The 21,483-nt window shown below is 39.5% G+C and overlaps 1 protein-coding gene across 2 annotated transcripts in view; it reads left to right on the top strand.

Moving 5' to 3' along the window:
• Positions 1-83: 83 nt before the first annotated feature.
• The window catches only part of Kntc1 (kinetochore associated 1), an 87,352-nt gene continuing 65,952 nt past the window's right edge, over positions 84-21,483 (top strand). Inside the window, exons 1-12 of one of the 2 annotated variants that reach the window (XM_046446286.2) lie at positions 84-186; positions 7,970-8,132; positions 11,238-11,358; positions 14,183-14,298; positions 14,625-14,703; positions 15,252-15,329; positions 16,149-16,183; positions 16,827-16,937; positions 19,099-19,192; positions 19,850-19,902; positions 20,643-20,758; positions 21,087-21,141. In XM_046446286.2, coding sequence (XP_046302242.1) covers positions 8,004-8,132; positions 11,238-11,358; positions 14,183-14,298; positions 14,625-14,703; positions 15,252-15,329; positions 16,149-16,183; positions 16,827-16,937; positions 19,099-19,192; positions 19,850-19,902; positions 20,643-20,758; positions 21,087-21,141 — 987 coding nt within the window. In that variant the 5' untranslated portion in view covers positions 84-186; positions 7,970-8,003. The remainder of the gene's footprint in view (positions 187-7,969; positions 8,133-11,237; positions 11,359-14,182; positions 14,299-14,624; positions 14,704-15,251; positions 15,330-16,148; positions 16,184-16,826; positions 16,938-19,098; positions 19,193-19,849; positions 19,903-20,642; positions 20,759-21,086; positions 21,142-21,483) is intronic. The other variant, XM_046446287.2, reaches the window with a different exon arrangement.

Below are 21,483 nucleotides of genomic sequence, written 5' to 3'. Positions count from 1 at the left end.
GGCGACTTCCTATTTCGATTAAACAACAATCTTGGCCTTCCTCGGCCGCCGTAGAAGGGGTTGGAATTGCTATTCTCCCGCCAATTTAAACCCGTGGGATAGAACCTAAAGTGATTAGGGGCGGTTGTGTGAGTCAGGAAGAGGGGTGGAATACTTGGTGTTTCCTTTTAGTTTCTTCAATTGCAGGTGAGCAGGGTCTTCCGTGCTGCTATTGGGAACTTGGGGATGGGACCAGGTGGAAATAGCGGCTTCAACCCATTGCAGGGCGTTTTCGCCGCTAGACGTTGGCGGGAGAGAGGTTGGAAGTAGTTTTTGCTGGCGGAGGTATCCGAGAGGGTTTATGTATAGAAACCTAATTAACAGTGTTTTGTCTCGCTTATTATCATATTCTCTAATCTGTTCTCCATCCTGCAGTCAGAGTGCTCTCCAAACGACTATGAAATCATATCACTCTTGTTTAGTATCCTCCTTGCACCAAGGATAATCCCTTCTGGTAGTGGAGATTTCATTCGGCTCCACCTATCTCTACATCATCTTCCACTCTTGCAGGGACCCCGCAGCTGCTCTAAATTCTCTCCACCCTCTGACCCTTTAAGCTTTGTCCTCGGTGCCTAAATCGTTGTTCTCTCCGAGCTTGGCATATTTGGCTTCCTGCTATTTAGTTCCCAGCTTAGATGGCACCTCTTTCCCTTCCCCAACAGGCTTTTCTTAAGTTACCCTTCCCCCACTTACCTGAGCACTGTTTGTTTCCTTCAAAACATTGAGCACTGATGGTGATTACTTGTACATTTATTTATTTTTGTCAAAAGCCAGTCTAACAATTAAAAAGGACACTTACCGGCTTTACAGCATTTACTTCCTTTAGGTGACCGTGGTCTACTCTTTAACTCCTGACTTCTGTACTTCAACTGTAAAATAAGTCAGATTAAATTAATACAGCTTGCAAAACTGCTGGGCATGTGAAGACACTCCATACATGTTAATTATTTTGTGTTTTATTCTTCCTACAAGAATATAAACTTATTTTCTGTTTCACATATGTAGGAAACCGAGACCTAAAAAAGTATTCATCCCAACCTGTCTCTCCTATGTTAACCTCCTCTTAATTTCCAAATATCAGCCATTACAACAATTCTCTTGCTTGCTGATGTGCTTTATTTTAACTTGTTTACATTCTTAGTAAACCCTTTTCCTATTTTTAAAGTCATATGACCTTAAATTCCCTGACCAAAGGTTACTTGCTTCCACTAATAACAAATTAGCAAACAGGTAGACTTGAGTGTTTGCCTTGAACCAAGCCTTGTTCTGTGAATATTCAAAACTCAAAAGACAACTCATTTGGGTAGGTCCCAATACATTCCTATTTTGTAGTTTAGAGAATTGGGGAAAATGAAGATTAAAGTAATTGTCCATGGGCAACCAGCCACTCATAAAAAAAATCAACTTAAAGATTGTTTCACCCTTGTACCATACTTCTATAGATTTCATTTAATATTTTGGGTGCTGAGGTGATCAAACTTGGGGCCTTGTATATGATAAGCAAGAGCTCTACCATGGATCTATATCCCTCACCCATATTTTTATTTTAAAACTCACTTCTTACAAAAAAATCTAATTATCTGGTTATTTCCCACCAGTCTTGATAAGGGGACTGTTTTTCATCTTAATGTTCTGTTTTCATTCAGACCACTGATAATATGGATTGTATAAATCTTTGCTAATGAGATGGTTAAGTGACTCCCCTAAAGTTTCAAATGTACTCTGGCACAAAATCAGAAAACCAATCTAATTTTTTCTCTTCCTTTTTTTTTTTTTTTAATGTGTAGCAGTACAGTGGAAACCTTAATGGGCATTTAAAAAAAGTTTATCTGGACTTTTAGATCCTATGATATCCCAGACACTCTGACTTTAGAACCTGCACTCTTTATTGCTATAGTGATTAAAGGTTTATATCAAGTGAAAATTTGACATAATTTTACGCTGTTATTGCACAAAGTAGTAGTAGCTCTAGGTTGCACTGGTAATATGAGAATTGTTGAGGCTGGGGTTAAAGCTCAGTAGTATAGCATTTGCCTAGCATATCTAAGGCACTGGGTTTGATTCCCAGTCTGCATATGAATAAATAAAATAAAGGTCCATCAGCAATAAACATACAAGTAAAAAAAAAAAATTGTTGATTTGTGTGTATAAACCAATATGATGTTCTCTGATAATAGCTCTATTTCCATTTATCTTATTGGTTCAAATGACCAAAGTTTGTATGTGTTGACGTTAGGTTTGGCTTCTGTTTTTTGAGTAAACCTTTTTACTTCTTGAAAGAACGATCAAGGCTTGCCTTTGGAGAAAATGACTGGAGAAAAATGCCTGTTTATTAAAGCAGCTCTGCATATTTATTTTATTTTTTTTGAAATTTTTAAAAATATTTATTTATTTTAGTTCTCGGCGGACACAACATTGTTTGTATGTGGTGCTGAGGATCGAACCCGGGCTGCAAGCATGCCAGGCGAGCGTGCTACCGCTTGAGCCACATCCCCAGCCCAGCTCTGCATATTTATAGAGCTGGGGTGGTCTGACATTTGAAACAGTTTAACAATTTAACGGGTTTTGGCAGCTGGCATGGGGTGTTTTATGATTGGTGGGTAAGGATCATGTGAGTCAGCAGGACTCACCATTGGACAGCTCTCCTTGGGGGGTTGAGAGAATGGGGAGGTTAGTCTTTGGAGCCTGGTCCCAACATTCCCCCCTCTTTGTTATTAAATGAGAGTGGGCATCGACTTATTCTGGCTGTTTCCTGCTGAAATGGGGTGGTGTGGGAGAAAGAGAGGAGGGAAGTAAGGAGCCCCCACAGGAGGGCAGAGAAGACTGGTACCAACTAAGATTCTTTGCCACCACAGATCCATGATGACATCAGTCCATTCGGCATAGGTCTGGACTGGAAGTATCATCAGTAGCCAGGAGTTGGTAATTCCTGAGGAGAAGCTGGTTAAAAGCTTGATTAGAAATTTTACCCACCTGAGTCTGAATAACTTTATGATGGGGGAAGGAACGGGAACAGGGAGTTTTTATAGCCCAAATCTAACGGGGTCTCTGGGTCTGCAAGCTGCCTTGTTGGCACAAGGCAGGTTAAGTGTTCAACCTTGAGCAGGAGGCCTGGGCATTTGGGCTTGAAGCAAATAGGTGATAAAGAACCAGACAGGGTTTGAGAAGCCAGGTCATTCTGCAGCTAACTTTGTTTGGCAAAGTTACCACCCTGTCCTGCACCTAACACCCTCAATTCCACTCTTCATTCCTAGTTTAATCTAGCTTCCTCCCCTCTCTATTAAGGCTGTTCTTCAAACTTTCTCCTACCTGGGTGTACCAGCTTGCTTCTCTCTTTGCCTTTCTCGAAGGCAGCCAAGGGAGAACAGTGGCCCATTGTTACCATATTTCCCTTTGAGAGCAGTCAGATCTCTCCAGGTTTTATGTGAAACACCTCAAGTTTAAATACTGATACTTGAAATTCTTACAAAACTGGGAGGATAAACAAAACACACATGTTCCTCCTTAGGCCCAGAAGGCAACTGGTAAAGTGCTCTCTTATGATCACACTTATTCAGGGGTCACCATGCTCTGGACACCTAAGTGTTTTGTCAGAAGGACAACATACAATGGTCCCACTTCCAGCCAGATTCAAGCAAGTGGGGGGGGGGTCTGGCTGGAGGGGGCCCTTAGGGTCACTTGCCTTGAATCTTCAGACATAGGGCAAAGAGAGGACCCAAGAGGGGCCAGAAATAAGGGGGAGCATTGACAAGAGTACTTAATGACAGGTGACGATCGTTGGCTCTTCTGATGAAGGTATAGGAGTGCTGGGCTTAAGTCTGGAAATATGAATCCATGGGTAAGTGGGTTATTAGGTAGTTTGAGTTTGACCACTGAGGGTGTGCACATAATCACCTGAGCAGGGCCCTTCCATTTTGGTTTCAGAGGGGGATTTAGTAAACAAGTGGGGCAATAGTAAACAAGTTGACCAAGTGTTAAGGAGGTAGGGTTTAGGGTCGGGAAGGAGCCAGTCTTGATAGCGCCAGAGTTCAGAGCATAGATGGAAGAGGAGGGGCAGGGCATAGGTTTTGGAGATGGGTAGGGGTTCTGTAGGCAGTCCGGGAGGAATGAGGGGACGGCCATATATGACTTCAAAAGGTGAGAGATTAGAAAGCTTCTTGGGCAAGGCCAACACTTGTTCAACTTGTTTACTATTGCATTAAAGCCAAGGGAAGCACCTTTATGCAGTCCAGGCTTATTTCCATGGTGAGCTTGGTGAGGGTCTCTTTAAGGGACCAATTGGTCCTTGCAACCTTTCTGGAAGCCTGGGGGTGGTAAGGGCAATGGAAATGCCAAGGGAGTGATATCGCTTGAGCCAGTCCCTGAGTTATCTCCGAGGTGAATTCTGGGCCATTGTCTGATTGGATAGAAGTGGGCATCCCGAAATGGGGGATTGTGTGAGTCAACTACCATAGAGGCCTGCTTGTTAGAAGTGGGAAAGCCTTGTTTTTTACTCGGGGCGTGTTGGTGAAATCAATCTGGCAGTCTGCAGCTGGGGTATGACTGCGGGCCTGATGAGAAGGGAAAGGTTTAGGTTTTAATGGAGTATTGGTATTGGTTCTCTGACAAGCGGAAGTGATCTGTTGTAGGAGGGTCTTATCGCATGGGGAAAGGGTGAAAAAGGAGTGAAGGAAAGTAGTGAGACTCTGTACTAGAGTGGAATAGAGAGTGAAGGAACTGGAAGCGTTGTTGGGGATCTTTGGGCCGATCCCTGGTGGTAACGAAGAGTAGCGGACAGGAGGTAAAGCTCTGTAGGGCGACTGATCCAGCCGCTTGATCAGCCTTGGAATTCCCCATAGTAGTAAGGGAGGAGTCAGTTTGATGGGCCTCGCAGTGGATTATCCCCAGTTGGGAAGGCAGCCTGGAGACTCGTAGTAGGCCAGAAATAAGTGTGGAATTAATGACTGCCGTCCCTGTGGTGGTCAATAGCCCCCTTTCTTCCAAATGGCTGCATGGGAGATCTGTATATAGGGAGAAGGTTTTTCCCTCTGCTAGCTCACATGCCTTGTGGCAGCTACGAGTTCAGCTTGTTGGTTGGTGGTACTGGGTGGGAAAGGTTTTGCCTCTATGATGGATGAGAGGGAAACGACAGCATACCCCGCTACTTTAACCCCTTCATGTATAAAGGAGCTACCATCTGAGAATCAGACGAGGTCCAAAGAGGGCAGGGGTCCCTCAGAAATGGTGGTAGGGCAGGGTAAAATCGTCTCTAATACCTCCAGGCATTTGTGGACGGGATCTTGTGAGGGAGAAGATGGGAGGAGGGAGGCAGGGTTTAATGGAGAGCAGGGCTGAAAAGAGATGGAGGGATAGAACCCTGGAAGGAGGAAGTGACTGTAGCCCCTTCTAAGTGAGGAAATCCTTTAGATGGTGAGGAGATGAGATGGTTAGTGGGGAGCCAAAGGTAAGCTTGTATGCTTCCTTCTGGAGATCATGGCCCCTGCTAGGGCTCTGAGACATGGGGGCCAGCCCTTGACGGTGGGTTGAGCTGTTTGGATAGGTAGGCCACTGGAGCAAATGTGGGGCCATATTCCTGACCCAGAACGCCCAGATTTTGTCCCTGTTTTTCATGTACATAGAGGGTGAAGGGTCGGAGAGGTCAGGGAGATGGGGGGTGGGTGCCCGGAGGAGGGCCTTTTTAAGGATTGTAAAGGGCTTCCCTACCGCTGAGGGTAGGGGTTCATCTTTTTTGGATAGATGGTCTTTCCTTCTACCCCAATAATAGGAGAGGTGGACGGCACTTTTTGTTTCCAGTCTATCAGGACTGCGAAGTTAGCCCCAGTGTCAAGGAGAAAGTCAACCTTGCACCCATCCACCTGAATCCACACCCTGGGTTCTTGTTTATGAATCATTACGGTCGGGCACAAGGACCCAAGGCTCCGTCAATCTTGGATTGCTATGCCCAAAAGGTTAGAGGGTTCCCTGGCTATAGGCTTCTTATGAAATCTAGGACAGTCAGAACCCCAATGACCTTGTTGTTGACATTTAGGGCATGGGTTACATGGAGTGCGTGGTTTGGGGCATGCCTTGGCCCTACATCCCTCCTTGCCACACTTGAAGCGGGGGTGGGGGTGGAGTTTCGGTGATGGGCAGCAACCCGAGGAAGCACCCTGCAGCACCTGGGCAAGCATTTGAAATTTATTGTGTTTTGCCCTGTGCTTGTGGCGCTCAATTTCCTCATCCCAGTTGTGAAAAACTTTAAAGGCTACTGCCAAGATCTCAGTCTCGGGGGTGGCAGGGCCTTGTTCGAGCTTTTTTAGTTTGGCCCGGATGTTGGGGTAGCTCTGAGAGAGGAAATATGTCATAAGGACATGACGTCCATCTGGGGTTTCGGGATCTATGTTAGTATACTGCTGAAGGGCTTTTGTAAGCCGATCCAGAAATTCTGATGGGGTCTCCTCTCACTTTTGAATAATCACTTGAAATTTTTGGAAATTGACAGCCTTACGTGCCGCCTTTTTGAGCCCAGTCATAATACATGCGGAGAATCACTCCCTACTCTGTATGCCAGCTTGTGTATTATAATCCCAGTCAGGAGTTTGATCTGGGGCAGCAAGTGACCCCGGAGGGTGATTAGGATTAACTCAGTGAGTTTCATCTGCATGGGCTCTGGCAAGTTCCCAGACTCTGGTACGTTCCTCAAGAAGGAGAGTGTTAGCCAATAACATGTATATATCATGGTGAGTGAGGCTATAAGCCTGGAGGACCCATTGAAACTCTCTAATGTAAGTGGTGGGATCTGTAGTGAGTGAGCCCAACCTTCAATCTAGTTGCATGAGGTCATTCATAGAGAACGGGATATGTACCCGGATAATGCCCTCAGTTCCAGCAACCTCTCTTAAGGGGGCATGGTTTGTGGGACAACGGAGCAGGACCTAGTTTAGGGGGAACTAAAGGTGTCGGCCGAGTCAGGGGGAACACCTGAGGGGCTGGACGGAGCTGACGGGGGAGGTCGGTAGGGAGGGGGTTCATCTGCCCAATAGGTCGGGTGAGAACGAAGAAGAGAAAAAGCCTCAACATAGGGGATCTCCTTCCACTTTTTCGAGTGCTTGCAGAAGTTAAACAGATCTCTGAGAATTGCGGGATCTAGGGATCCTCCTGGGGGCCATTGATTTTGATTGTCTAATTGATAGTAAGGTCAATCTTGTGTGCAGAATTTAATAAGGGGGAGTCTACAGGGAGGGAAGAAGAGGCCCCCATAGGTCAGGAGAGGGCAAGGGTGGTTGGGGGGGGGTAATGCCTGTTCTTCCACCCCTTAGTACCTCCTGCTCAAGAACCGGGTTCCAGAGAGTCCACCGTGACCGTGAAGGTTGTGGTGGGGTACGTTCTGTCCTCCAGATTGGGCGTCAGAGGTTTGCCGGATGATCACGGTCAAAGCCCCTGTGTAGCCCATCTGAAGTTGGATACCCAATAGGGAACTCACCTACTGAAGAGCCAGAGCTCCAAAGAGTGGACGAGGACGGCAAGCCTTGAGAGAGGGGGCCCTTGAGCAGCAAGGAATTCCCCTTCCCGGGTTTCGGCACCAATGAAAGAACGGTCAAGGCTTGCCATCAGAGAAAATGCCCGTTTATTGAGGCAGCTCTGCATATTTATAGAGCCAGGGATGGTCTGACGGTTGAAACAGTTTAACGGTTTTGGCAGCTAGCATGGGGTGCTTTCTGATTGGTGGGTAAGGATCATGTGAGTCAGCATGACTCACCATTGGACCGTGATGGGGAAGTTCTGATTGGTGGGTAAGGATCATGTGAGTCACCAGGACTCACCATTGGACAGCTCTTCTCAGGGGATGGGGAGGTTAGTCTTTGGAGCTGGGGCAACTCCCAACACTTCCCAAGGACCTGAATTCCATGCAACAAGATAATTTGATTTGTAATTTTACATGTTGTCACAGGAAAGACTGTGCTTCCTGACTCCGTTCCAGAAGCATGTGGAATGATATTGAGCTGCTAACAAGTGATGATACAGGAAGTGGATACCTAAGTGTAGGGTCAAGAAATGAAAATGGAACTTCCTTGTATCAAGTAGATTTGCTTGCAAAGATCTCCTCTGAAAAGGTAAGATTTTGACAATGACTCTTTCATTGACAACTTTTTTTTTCTTGGTAGTAGAGATTGGACCCCAGAGGCCATTTACCCCTGAGCTGCATCCCTAGTCTTTGTTATTTATTTATTTTTTAATTAATTAATTAATTTATTATTCATTTAAGTATTGAGATAACATCTAAGTTTCTGATTTTCCCTTTTCAGTACTTTTTTTTTCTTTTTTCCCTTTCTTTGGGGGGCTCCTCCAAAAAAAGGAAAGGTGGTAGGGATTGAACCCAGGGCCTAACACATCCCAGGTAAACACTCTACCACTGAACCCCTAGCCTAGTCCTTCGTTTCTGCTGATAGGGTGATGTTGGTGAACAAAGATTTCTTATAAAGAAAGTACAGCTGACCTTCTGTCACTTAGTATACCCCATGGTTCCTCTAGTTCCCTTAGCATGTCAATGCTATTATTTAATCCTCTTAATAAGAAAAAGATTAAAAGGAAGAAGAGACCAACTATTAGAGACAAAGTTATGTCTCCTAGAGCATGGAAGACAGATCATCCTCTGGGGATCTTATTTGTAAGGGGCCTAAAATTTAGGCTTTTGACATTTTTCAAATGAGGTTCTAAATGTATGCAAAGAAACTGACTGACAGGATTTAAAAAACAGAAATTGGGCTGGGAATATAGCTCATTGGTAGAGGTAATTGCATACTATGCCTGAGGCCTTGGGTTCACTCCCCACGACCATAAAATAAATCAGAAATTATTCTTTTTTTTTTTTTGGAGATGGGGTTTTGCCCTGTAGGCATCACCACACCAGGCCAGAAGTCATTCTTTTTTTTTTTTGGTAGATGGACACAATACCTTTATTTATTTTTATGTGGTACTGAGAATTGAACCCAATGCCTCACATACACTGGGCAAGTGCTCCACCACTGAGCCACAACCTCAGCCCCAGAAGTCATTCTTCATGCAGCTTTTAACTTACATCCTTTTGTTGGACTATTCTGTTATTAGCTGACCATGGATCACATGATATGTAAATATTAATTATCTTATGAGTAGTCCAAACAAATTGCTTTTATTTTTTGGGTGGTGCTGGGGATTGAATACAGGGATTTGTGCATGCTAGTCAAGCGTTCTACCAACTGAGCCATATCCTCAGGCCCAAAATTGCATTTTTGTTTTTTTTGCCATTACATTATTTATTTGTTAACAGCAAACATTTAAGCTATACCACACATTCTGTAATGAGAAAAGACATTTCTTTATTTTTTGATATTAGTAAGAGGCTTAAAAACTGGAAGTGTCCTAGGCCTCTCGTTACTTCTGAGGGTCTCTATTGAAGAATGACTGTGAGCTTATGCTAGGCACTTGGACATATTTTCCTTTTATTTTAGGGTCTTACCTTAATGTTAGGCAGACAGAAGACAAGTAAAAGAAGATATTTAGCTGTAAAAATATATTTTTTAAGCAAAACATAAAAAACAAAATAAGAAAAAAAGATGTTTAACTGTGCAAGTCAGTGTATGCTAAGTGTAAATGAATAGTAGAGACAGTTAATCGGGTAGGAATTCAGATGGAGACCTCATTGTGGTTTTAGCAGTCTAAGGAGCACCTCATAACGTGCTCTTGACTTGACTACACTTGACTTGGGCCTCAGGAAAAAAGGAAGAACAACTCAACGGAGAGAACAAGGTGGACAGATCCCTAGAATCAGAGCACAGTGGCTTCATTGCAGTGCTTTGGTGTAACTTTTCACTGACTGAAGTAATAGAAGAGGGATACAAATATGGTGGAACTTTCAAAAATTGTTCCTGGAGAAGGTGACCCTTGACACTGGCACAGATAAAGTGATTATCTTGTTGTGTTAGGGACAACTAAGAGCAGTTGGCATTTATTGAGATAGGCTATGTGCAAGATACTTGTAAACCCTTAACATGAATTAATTCATTTAACCTCCCTGCAGTAAGTATTGTAGGTATTGTTATTTTACTCCTGTTTCACAGGGAGGCAGTTGAGGCATTTGCTCACAAGCACACAGCTAGTAAGCAACTGAGCGTTCTCAACCATAAATTCCAATTCCTTCTAGATAGATCTTCATGGGAAGCTCTAATCAACTGAAGCTGAAACTGAAGACTGAAATTTGGCTTGCATAGTGTTTTTTAAGATGTTGACTTAGCTGCCAGTATCTAAAAATCAGTATGCTTCACGTAAAGATCACCTTTTCTGGTTAAGTTGGAAAGTGTGGGCAAGTCAGTGTGGCATTTCCTCGAAATTTTCATGGCTGGTGTCGAGTAGATTCAGCTTTATGTAGATTCTTTTCTCTAGGGGCGGGTATCTACCATTTCACAGTTAAATAGTCCCTGCCCCCAGCTCCTCAAGCTTAGCCATGAAACTGAAACTTTATGCCAATCTTGATTTACTCATTTATGTTGATTTTTGTCTCCTATAGTATAAGATCTACTCTTACAAAAAGAGGACTTGTATGGGGGAATCCCTCACTCTTCCCTACCCCTCCAGGACTGTTTCCTTACTTAGGACGTTGGATGGGTTTAAAATACACCATACAAAGAAGAACTTAATGACTAATATTTTAGCTTTTGCATCGCTGTAACGAAAATGCCCCACAGGAATTACTTAGAGGAGGAAAAGCTTATTTTGGCTCATAGTATCAGCTATCTCAGTTCACAGATGGCTGACTCCATTGCTCTGGGTCCAGGTGAGGCAGCGTGTCATGGCAGAAGGGCACATGGCAGATGGAAGCTGAGAGAGTGTGGGGGAAAGAACCACAGGGAAGACACACCCTTCCAGGGACACCCCAGTGTCTCACCTTCTCCAGCCATGCTCCCCTGCCTTCCTTTACCACCTAGTCAGTCCATTCAAGCTAGGCTGGAGTAATTAGGTTACCATTCTCATAATATAACCATTTTACTTTTGAATATTGCTGCATTAACAGGCATGTTTAGGAGACACCTCCTATCTAAACCGTAACAACTTCTTAGGTAGATGGACTGTTTGGTTAAGTTTCAAAGTTGGGTCTTTGGGGCCATGAGGATACTATTGACAATTATTATGAAACTTGTATAAAAATGTTTTAATTTTGGCCATGCTTTCTCCTCTCACAGACCTCTCTGAATCCAAAGATACAAGCATGCAGCTTAAATGATGGATTTATAATTGTAGCAGATCAATCCGTGATACTGCTTGACAGTGTGTGTAGATCACTTCAATTGCATCTTATATTTGGTAAGTTTAATGAAATACATTGGAATTGGGAATGGAACCACCGTTTGACCCAGCTATCCCTCTCCTTGGTCTATATCCAAAGGACAAAATCAAAATACTACAGGGACACAGCCACATCAATGTCTATAGCAGCACAATTCACAATAGCTAAACTGTGGAACCAACCTAGATGTCCTTCAGTAGATGAATGGATAAAAAATATGTGGCATATATACACAATGGAATATTATTCAGCAATAAAAGAATAAAATCATGGCATTTGCAGGTAATTAGATGGAGTTAGAGAAGATAATTCTAAGTGAAGTTAGCCATTCCCGAAAAACCAAATGTTGAATGTTTTCTTTGCTATAAGGAAGCTGATTTATAGTGGAATAGGGAGAGGGAGCATGGGAGGAATAGACCAACTCTAGATAGGGCAGAGGGGTTGGAGGGGAAGGGTGGGGGCATTTATTATCCAAAGTACAGGTATGAAGACATGAATTGGTGTGAATATGCTATGTATACAACCAGAGGTATGAAAAATTGTGCTCTCTATGTGTAATAAGAATTGTAATACTTTTTGCTGTCACATATAAATAAAAAATATACATTGGAAGTCAAATATACTTTGCTACACTTTCTCATAGGCTGCCTTTTTGATGGGAGTATTTTTTTTATACCTTTATTTTATTTATTTATTGTTACATGGTGCTGAGGATCAAACCCAGGGCCTTGCTCGTGCTAGGTGAGTGCTCTACCGCTGAGCCACAACCACAGTCCATTGATGAGGGTATTTTTATGTGGGGGCATGGTACTGAGGGTTAAACACAGGGGCTCTCTACCATTGAGCTATACCCTTATCCCTTTTTATATTTTAGTATTCTATGTTGCTAAGGCTGGCCTGGAACTTGCAACCCCCTGCCTCAGTGTCTTAAGTAGCTGAGATTATAGGCATGCACCTGCACCCACCTGTAAATGTGAATTTAAGAGTAAATTAAGGAACCAAGCATGGTGGCACATGCCTGTAATCCCAGGGAGGCTGAGGCAGGAGAATCATGAGTTCAAACCTAGCCTCAACAACAGCAAGGTGCTAAGCAACCCAGTGAGACCCTGTCTCTAAATAAAATATAAAATAGGGCTGGGGATGTGGCTCAATGTTGAGTGCCCCTGAGTTCAATCCCTGGTACCAAAGAACATTTTTTTAAAAAAGAATAAATTAAGCGGTTAATCAGTGATTGTGTTGAAATTAGTGAAATAGTATGAAAGCTTTTCTTTCATGAGTAGTAATTTCTGTAAGAAAGGTGATGCTTGGAGTATTTCCTTTAAGAATTTAGATAACCTAAAAGGAATCGGAAGGCAGGTATTTTTTTTTTAATTAATTTTTTTATGTGGTGCTAAGGTTCGAACTCAGTGCCTCACAGTACCACTGAGCTATAACTCCAGCCTGAAAATGTAATCTTTTTTTTTTTTTTAATATTTATTTTTTAGTTTTCAGTGGACACAACATCTTTATTTTATTTTATTTATTTATTTTTTTTGTATGTGGTGCTGAGGATCGAACCCAGCGCCGCGCGCACGCCAGGCAAGCGCACTACCGCTTGAGCCACATCCCCAGCCCTGAAAATGTAATCTTACTTGTATTGTAGAGGCAAGAAATCTCTATTCATGGAATCTTAACATATCTACCATGATCAGAACACAAGATTCACAGTATCACCACTGATTTAGTGGACTGTGTAACTTAATACATGTGTGTGGAGATAGTTTTTGCTGAATAATTTTAGTTAATAAGCCAGTTCATGCTGTTGCTTTTGTCTCTAATTCTCCCCTCTGCTCCCTTTGTCTTCATGCTGTTGTGTAAACACAGGCAAGCCCCCACTTGGTGACCCTTGCCCAGCTATGCCACTGTCTGGAACTCTTTATACCTTTGGCTAACTTCCTCCCTCCCTCTAATCTTCTTGAGTGGTCTGATCCATTCCACAAAATGCATGGTTCTTCCAAGCTCTTTTCTTACCCTGCTTTCCTTTTTCTTTTTTCTGGAACACTGATCACCTTCTCATGAATCTTTAATTTGTTTATCATGTTGTTTTATCACCTATTTCTGCCTGAGAATTTGAGCTCCTTGATGGTGGGAATCTTGTTATTTTCAGATATATGCAAAAGGTTCAGAACAATGCTTAGCACCTAATAACTGCTCCATAAATATTTGTTGACCAAATTAAAGTTAGTAGTGTTTTTGTGTTTTACTTTTATCATAACTTTTTAAAAAACATAATTAGAAGCAGCCTAAATCATTGACTTTTTAGTGACAAAATTTGCCATTTTTTTCATATTTACAATAAGCATTTTAAAAAAATTTTTTGGATGTAGATGGACATATTTTACCTTTATTTTATTCATTTATTTTTATATGGTGCTGAGGATCAAACCCAGTGCCTCACACAGTGCTAGGCAAGTGCTCTACCACTGAGCCACCACCCTAGCCCCATCAATAAGCAATTTTTAAACATATTTTTTTTAGAGGCTGGGGTTGTGGCTCAGGGGTAGAGCGCTCGCCTAGCGTGGAGGCCCTAGGTTCGATCCTCAGCACCACATAAAAAATAAAGGTATTGTGTACAACTACAACTAAATAAACAAAATATTAAAAAATAAATAAAATATTTTGGGGGGTATAGATGGACACAATACCTTTATTTTATTTACTTATTTTTATGTGGTGCTGTGGATCAACCCAGTGCTTCACACCTGCCAGACGAGTATGCCATGACTGAGCCACAACTCCAGCTCCGACAATAAGCGGTTTTGAAGGCAGTTTATAATAAAACTTCGATTTGAAAATTTTCAGATACTGAAGTGGATGTAGCTGGCCTGTGTCAAGGAGGAATGTTTCTTTTGGTTGGGGAGAGAAGTGGCAACGTACATCTCATTCATGTGGCATCTAAGCAAACATTACTTACTAATGTAAGATCATCTAAATTTTAAGTAATCTCTTAGATAACTAAAACTTTAGCAAACCATTAACTAGTGTTTTAAATGAAAAGAATGTTTCTTTACATTAAGTTTAAGAATATCACTTCAGAAACACAAAGTAAACACTGAACTGAAAAATTAAGCTTAAATTTTTTTAATACACTTGTTCAGAGTGGTTTTCTGTTTTAAAACTGATGTATCTGGAATATAGGCAGAATTATTAGTAATGATAATTGATATTCCAGGGCTTAGAGAATATAATCCTCATTGCATTTTTTCTGGGTTTAATCTTATTATTGAAATTAATTTGTAATTAGGCTTTTGTTGAGAAAGCTAATGATGAACATCAGCATACCTATCAGAATCTTGTTATTGACAAAGATGGTTCAAATGAAGGTAAGTTTTCTTGAATTTATTTTGCATGTCTTCTGTTAAATATCCAATAAAAAATTCATACTCATTTTTAACAAATAGTATAAATTCATTATTATACTACCTACACTATATTAAGATTAATTTTGATGCAGTTAATAAGAAGCAATTTTTTTATCTTAGCACTTTTCAGAGGATTAAATATATGCTTTCCTAAATATAATGTTTTATACTCATTTTTACAAGAAGACTTTTTTTTTAAATGTTTTTGTGGGTTTCAGCATATTATAGTTTGGTTTCAATAAAGATTAACTGGAATATAATTTATTCTGGTATATCTGACTCTTTTTCTGGAACATAATGTTTAGTTTTCATGTAAAAGGTTCAAAGAACTTAACATTTTTAGTTAATAACGAACCAACTTTTGTAAATAAGCTTTGTAATGTTAATATATTATTTAATTAGAATTTAAATGAGCAAATTGACATATTTTTAAATTAGTTCTAGAGACTGGTTTAAATTTTGTATCCACATGACTTTCAGAGAAACTGATTTTGATTTCATTTTAATAGGTACCTATTATATGTTGCTTCTTACAAATAATGGATTTTTTTATGTTACAAATCTTCAGCTTGTAAAAATCCAGCAAGGTATGCAATACATTATTTTCTTATTAATTTTCAGCAGTAATTTTTAGTTTTCCAGGTAGATTTTCAAGTATTCTCTTTAAAAATATTGTATTTTAATTGCATTTATTCTAGTATACTTGGAAATTTTCAGAATACACTTACTTTCCTCTGTTACAGCTGCTATGGAATCTGAGGAAATATAATTTGGTTATAGCCTTCAAGAAATATATAACTTAGTTGGGGAGGAAAGATATACACTAGCAGAAAAATAAATGCTTTTTGTTGAAGTGAATGAACTTAGAAATGGAAATAACTATATAAGAGTTAATAGTGTAGAGCAGAAATTGATAACATATTCAGTGATTGGTGTGGACCAAATGTCCCTTTGAGCCAGGGAAGACTGAGGAATTGGTTCAGAGCATGTATTCCACAAATGTTTTAAAACTTTTCCTATGTACTAGGCCTCTACTAGGTCCTGAGTATATCACAAGGTTTAAGATCCAGTTTTCTGATGTTTAATGAAGGAGCCAGATAAATAAAAGAGCTATTCCAAAGCAGAGTGAGAAATGATCAAGGCTTCACAGTAGAATAAGAAGACCCTCTTGGTAGGAAGAAACATGGAAAGGGGTTAGGGCAGAGCTGTACTATGGGGAACATTCAGTCAGCTTGGCTGGTACCCTGAATACAATATGTATGCTTATAATTTATACTGTTGATCAAGGGTAATACTGAAAAGTAAGCCTTAACTTATTAATCATGAACTTTGACAATAAAGGGGTGACTTGAATTATTTTATAGATTGACATCACAAGTTTAGCCTGCTTTCTTTTTTTAATGCAGCAATTGAGAATGTAGATTTGGATACAGTCAAAAAGGTAAGAAAACAAAATAATATTGTCCTCTTTAAACTTAAATTTAATATAAATGCAGACAGTGTTTCTGTATATTGGTGGCAATTTTAGGAACTGCTATAATATGACTTCCATCCCCATCCTCCATACTGGAGATTGAGCCCAGGGGCACTTTACCACTGAGCTACTTCCCTATCTCTTTTATTTTTTATTTCGAGCTAGGGTTTCATTAATTTGCCAATGTTGACCTCCAATTTGCGATCCCCCTGCCTCAGCCTCCCAAGTAGCTGGGATTGCAGGTGTGCACAAGCATGCCTAGCTTGATGTGACATTTTAATAAATTTCTGTTTAAAAATACATTTATATCTGATTGATTTAAAGTGATTTTTGTGGAGCATAAGGAAAAAAATGTAGCCAGGCACTGTGGCGCATGCCTGTAATCCCAGTGACTCAGGAGGCTGAGACAGGATGATCACAAGTTCAAAACCAGTCTCAGCAAAAGTAAGCTGCTAAGCCATTCATTGAGACCTTGTCTCTAAATAAAATATAATACAGAGCTGGGGATGTGGCTCAGTGGTCGAGTGCCCCTGAATTCAATCCCTAGTACCCCTCTGCAAAAAAAGAAAAAGTGAATATGGAACATACTAAATTTTTTTTTTTTTTGTAGTTACAAGGACAAATCAAATCCAGTTTTATTTCTACTGAAAATTATCATACTCTTGGTTGTCTCAATCTTGTGACTGGAGATTTAGCAAGTGAAACTCCTGTGATAATTGGGGTAATTCTTTTTATAAAATTTTGTGGAGTTTTGGTGCCTGATGTATTATCAAATTAATTTGCAACATGTATAACAAACAGGGATTAAAAAAAATTAAGTTAGTAAAATTAACTCAATAAATAAACCTAATTTTCTCTCTTGGAAAAATAGTGCATCTTTATTTTCACTAGTATGTCTCTGCAATTTTAGCATTTCTTTGAATTTTGAATATAGGCAAAAACATCAAAACCAAAAAAATTCCAGTCACAGCAGTACCTGTGATGTTGTTGCTAAATAGAAATCACAGATTTAAAAATAATCATATTATAATATAATAATCAATAATCTTGAAAGATTGTTTGCCCATCGATACTTTAAGATTATAGTGACAATAGGCTGTCAGAATGTGTATTTACTATTGTGACAAAATAAAGGTTCTAAGGATTTCATTTCATTTTATTTTAGGTTTCGCCTACATTTATAAGTGAAAGAAATACTAAATTTCAGGTGGAGATTTGGGAAAATAAAGATGTAATTTTTTTTCCTATTCTGGTTCACAATTCCTTGGAATCTTGAAATAAGCCTGTTAAGAACCTCTGTATTAGACAGTGATCCAAAAGAATTAGAATTCCTAATTAATTCTTATCTTGTAGTAACAGATCCTACCTTATTCTTCGTCTTGGGTAATCAACCTATTTGCAAATACTTTTCATTAGTAATATGGGAAACTGGACAAGAATGTACTTAGAAGAGTACAATTCCCTTTTCAAGCATGGTTGGAAAGATAGCTCAAAGGATACATTTTACTATGTAATGTCTCATTTTTTGTTGTTCTGTTCTTTTTTTTCTACTGGGGATTGAACCCAGGACCTTGCACACATGCTAGGCCAGTGCTCTACCACTGAGCTACACCCCCAGTCTGTTGTCTTATGTTTGTATGAAAAGTTACTGTTCCTTATTTATATGTCACTTCTATTAACTAGTTATAATTTCTCAGAATTTGGGTGGAAAAGCAGCTAATTAAAGGGGTGGACAAAAATTCAATGTAATTATAGCATTTACAATGACATTTTTACTTGCTGCATTTATATCATACATCAAGAAGCAGTTAGGGCTGGGGTTGTAACTCAGTGGTTGAGCACTTGCCTCGCATGTGTGAGGTTTGATCATTTACACCACATAAAAAAATAAATGAAACAAAGATATTGTGTCCATCTACAACTAAAAAAAAAATTTTTTTAAAAAGCAGTTAGTTGTATTTCTACATTGTGCATATAGTTTGATATCTCACCACCGTTTTCAGTTATACTTCTACATTGTGCATATGGTTTGGTATCTCACCACAGTTCTAAATAATTTAAAGTTAATATTTGTAAGAATTTTCTAGGGCTGGGGTTGTGGCTCAGAGGTCGAGCACTCATGTACCATGCTTGAGGCACTGGGTTCGATCCTCAGCACCTCGTAAAAATAAAAAAAATAAAGATATTGTGTTTACCTATAACTAAAAAATAAATATTTAAAAAGAGAATTTTCCATAAATACTCGATTATTTATTTATGGGGAGAGGGGCACTCACTGAGCTATATCCCAACTCTTTTTTAAAAAAACCTTTATTTATTTATATATGGTGCTGAGGCTTAAACCCAGTACCTTGCACATGCTAGACGAGTGCTCTACCGCTGAGTCACAACCCCAGGCCCAGCTCTTTTTATTTTTATTTTGACACAAGGTCTATTTAAGTTGCTGAGGCTGGACTTGAACTCTTTTTTTTTTAATTGGTTGTTCAATGGACTTGAACTCTTAACCCTTCTGCATTAGCCTCCTGAGTCATTGCAATGACAGGCTTGTGTCATTGTACTCGGCTACTTGTGGTTATTTTAATAAAAATAGTTAGCAAAGACAATATTTACATTTTAATGCTGGAAGAGTCTGTCTTTTGGGTGTGCTGCATGAATATACTTACTCCTTATTAAATATTCATGTGATTAAAATGTATCAACAGCTCACTGTTCTTTCTATTCTCATGAAACTTAGAGGAACTGGGAGACAAAAGCTGATTGGGCTCTAAATATGTAAATATATTTGAAATCAGTAATGTACACAATTTACATGTTTCTATTTTGAGGAAAGTTCAGGTCTTAGGACCAAATTTGCAATTGATGTATCATTTTTGCTTTTCTAGGGAACCGGTGATTGTGCAATCTCAAAATGGGAACCAGATCCTTCCAAGAAAGGGATGACGGTCAAGAATTATATTGATGCAGAGATTATCAAAGGTAAAATAAATCAATGAAAGTACATCTGGTACATCTGGTGGCTGGGGTTTTGTGGCTCAGTGGTAGATTGCTTGCCTAGCATGTGCAAGGCCCTGGGTTTGATCCTTAGCACCACATAAAAAAATTAAATAAAATAAAGATATTGTGTCCAACTAAAAAATAATTTTTTTTTTTTTTTTTTTTAATATTTATTTTTTTAGTTCTCAGCGGACACAACATCTTTGTTTGTATGTGGTGCTGAGGATCGAACCCGGGCCGCTCACATGCCAAGCAAGCGCGCTACCACTTGAGCCACATCCCCAGCCCTAAAAAATAAATATTAAAAAAAGAAAAAAGAAAGTACTTTTGTATTTATTAGTTCTAGATTTCTTGTTATTCTTAGGTTGGTGAATGGGCCTTTGAACATACTATTTTTTGAAACTTAGATTAGTTTGCTGATGGTTCACACATGACTGTTCTTGACATGTTGCTGTTGTTATTCTTCTTTTGGGAGGTCTGTATTTAAGGGTCACCTAAAAAAAAAAAAAAAAAAGTCAGGAATTAATGAAAAATGGTGACTTCTGAGGTTCTGCTATCTTGAATATGTTAGTTTCTAATTTTAAGATAACTCTATAACACTGAAATAAATTCTTAGACATCTTGCTTTCTCTTTTGTAGGTTCAAAGAAGTTCCAGCTGATAGACAATCTACTTTTCATTCTTGATACTGATGTATGTTTCTTTTATATATCTCCTTCAGATTTGCAGTTGATGCTATGGTTTTTGTGTGTTCATTTTTTGTGACACTGGGTATGGAACCTAAGGCCTTAAAGCATGCAAAACAAACACTCTGTACCTTAGTCCTGATACTCGTAACAGTAGAAAAAGTTAGCCAGATGTGGTGGCTTATGCTTGACATCCTACCTACTGCAGGAAGATTGTAAGCCAGAGGCCAGCCTGGGCAACTTAATGAGATTCTGTCTTAAAATTTAAGTAATAATAATTTAAAAAAAAATGTCTGTGGTGGAATGTCCCTGGGTCTAGCCTCTAGTACCATAAAATAAGTAAATTAATTAAATGAAATAAAAAACAGTAATGGCCAGAGATGTAACTCAGTTGTAGAGTACTCATGGGTTCATTCCCCAGCAAACAAAAATGAAAGTAAAAATGTTGTCAAACTAGGCTGGGGTTGTGACTCAGGGTAGAGTGCTTGCCTGGCACATGTGAGGCACTGGGTTTGCTCCTCAGCTCCACATAAAAATAGATAGATAAAATAAAGGTATTGTGTCAATTTACAGGAAAATATTTTAAAAAAAAATTGTTGTCAAACTTACCAAGACAAGGACTTGACCTGGAGTAGATTACTGTCTAGTGTACTGTGCTTTGTTTCAGTGTATGTGTGTGTGTAAATGTCCTGAAGTGTAAATTTATAGTCAATTAAAAGACATGTAAGTAGAATGTCTCTTTTTCAGAATGTGCTGAGTTTGTGGGATGTCTACACGCTCACTCCCATATGGAACTGGCCCTCCCTTCACATAGAGGAGTTTCTCCTCACTACAGAAGCAGAGTCTCCTTCGTCAGTCACCTGGTATGTCATGACTGGCTAGTAGTAATTTTCCATCTCTTAGCACCAGGTTCCTTATCTGATTTTGTTCAGACTAATGTTCTAAACTACACTGTGATTTGTCTGAGAGGAAGGACGAACTTGTCTGCATATTTCCATTGGAAACAACTAGACATTATGATCTTCCAAGTAACTATGTTAGAAACAGAATGTCAATCTAGGCTATAAACATGGAGAAAGAGTCCAACATCTCTTCTGTAAATCCTTTGCAACTTTATGCAAGAGTATCACTTTAACATATCTAGCAACTGTCAAAGCCTGTTTGATTACTTGGAGGTTTTTTCTCTTTTAGGCAAGGGATTACAAATCTCAAATTAGTAGCTCTGACAACTGCAATTGATAAAAAGGTACTGGAAATTTTTATTTCATGTTTGTCTATATCGCATTAGAAATAGCATTTATAAATACAAAAATAAATGTTAAGCAATGCTCACAATGTATAAACTCTTAGTTCACACAGACACTTCACAAATCAGAAAGAATTCTATAGAACTCCTTCTTTCCATTTAAAAAAAGTGATATAAATCTTAGCTGCACTTTTTAAATATAGTGTTTTAGAAATCAAATAGTCCCTAAGTGTCTATATATATAATCCTGGTGACAAAGGATTACATTCACCCTAAATAAAAGTTGTAGAGTAGACTTAGGTATATGGGTTTTTATTCAACAGATGTAAAGATGGAATAAAA

The sequence above is a fragment of the Marmota monax genome, unplaced genomic scaffold, assembly GCF_021218885.2.
Source record: "Marmota monax isolate L192 unplaced genomic scaffold, Marmota_monax_Labrador192_F-V1.1 WCK01_AAM20220418_F8-fsc00092, whole genome shotgun sequence".
Classification (NCBI taxonomy): Eukaryota; Metazoa; Chordata; class Mammalia; order Rodentia; family Sciuridae; genus Marmota; species Marmota monax.
This window is presented reverse-complemented; position numbering and strand designations above follow the sequence as displayed.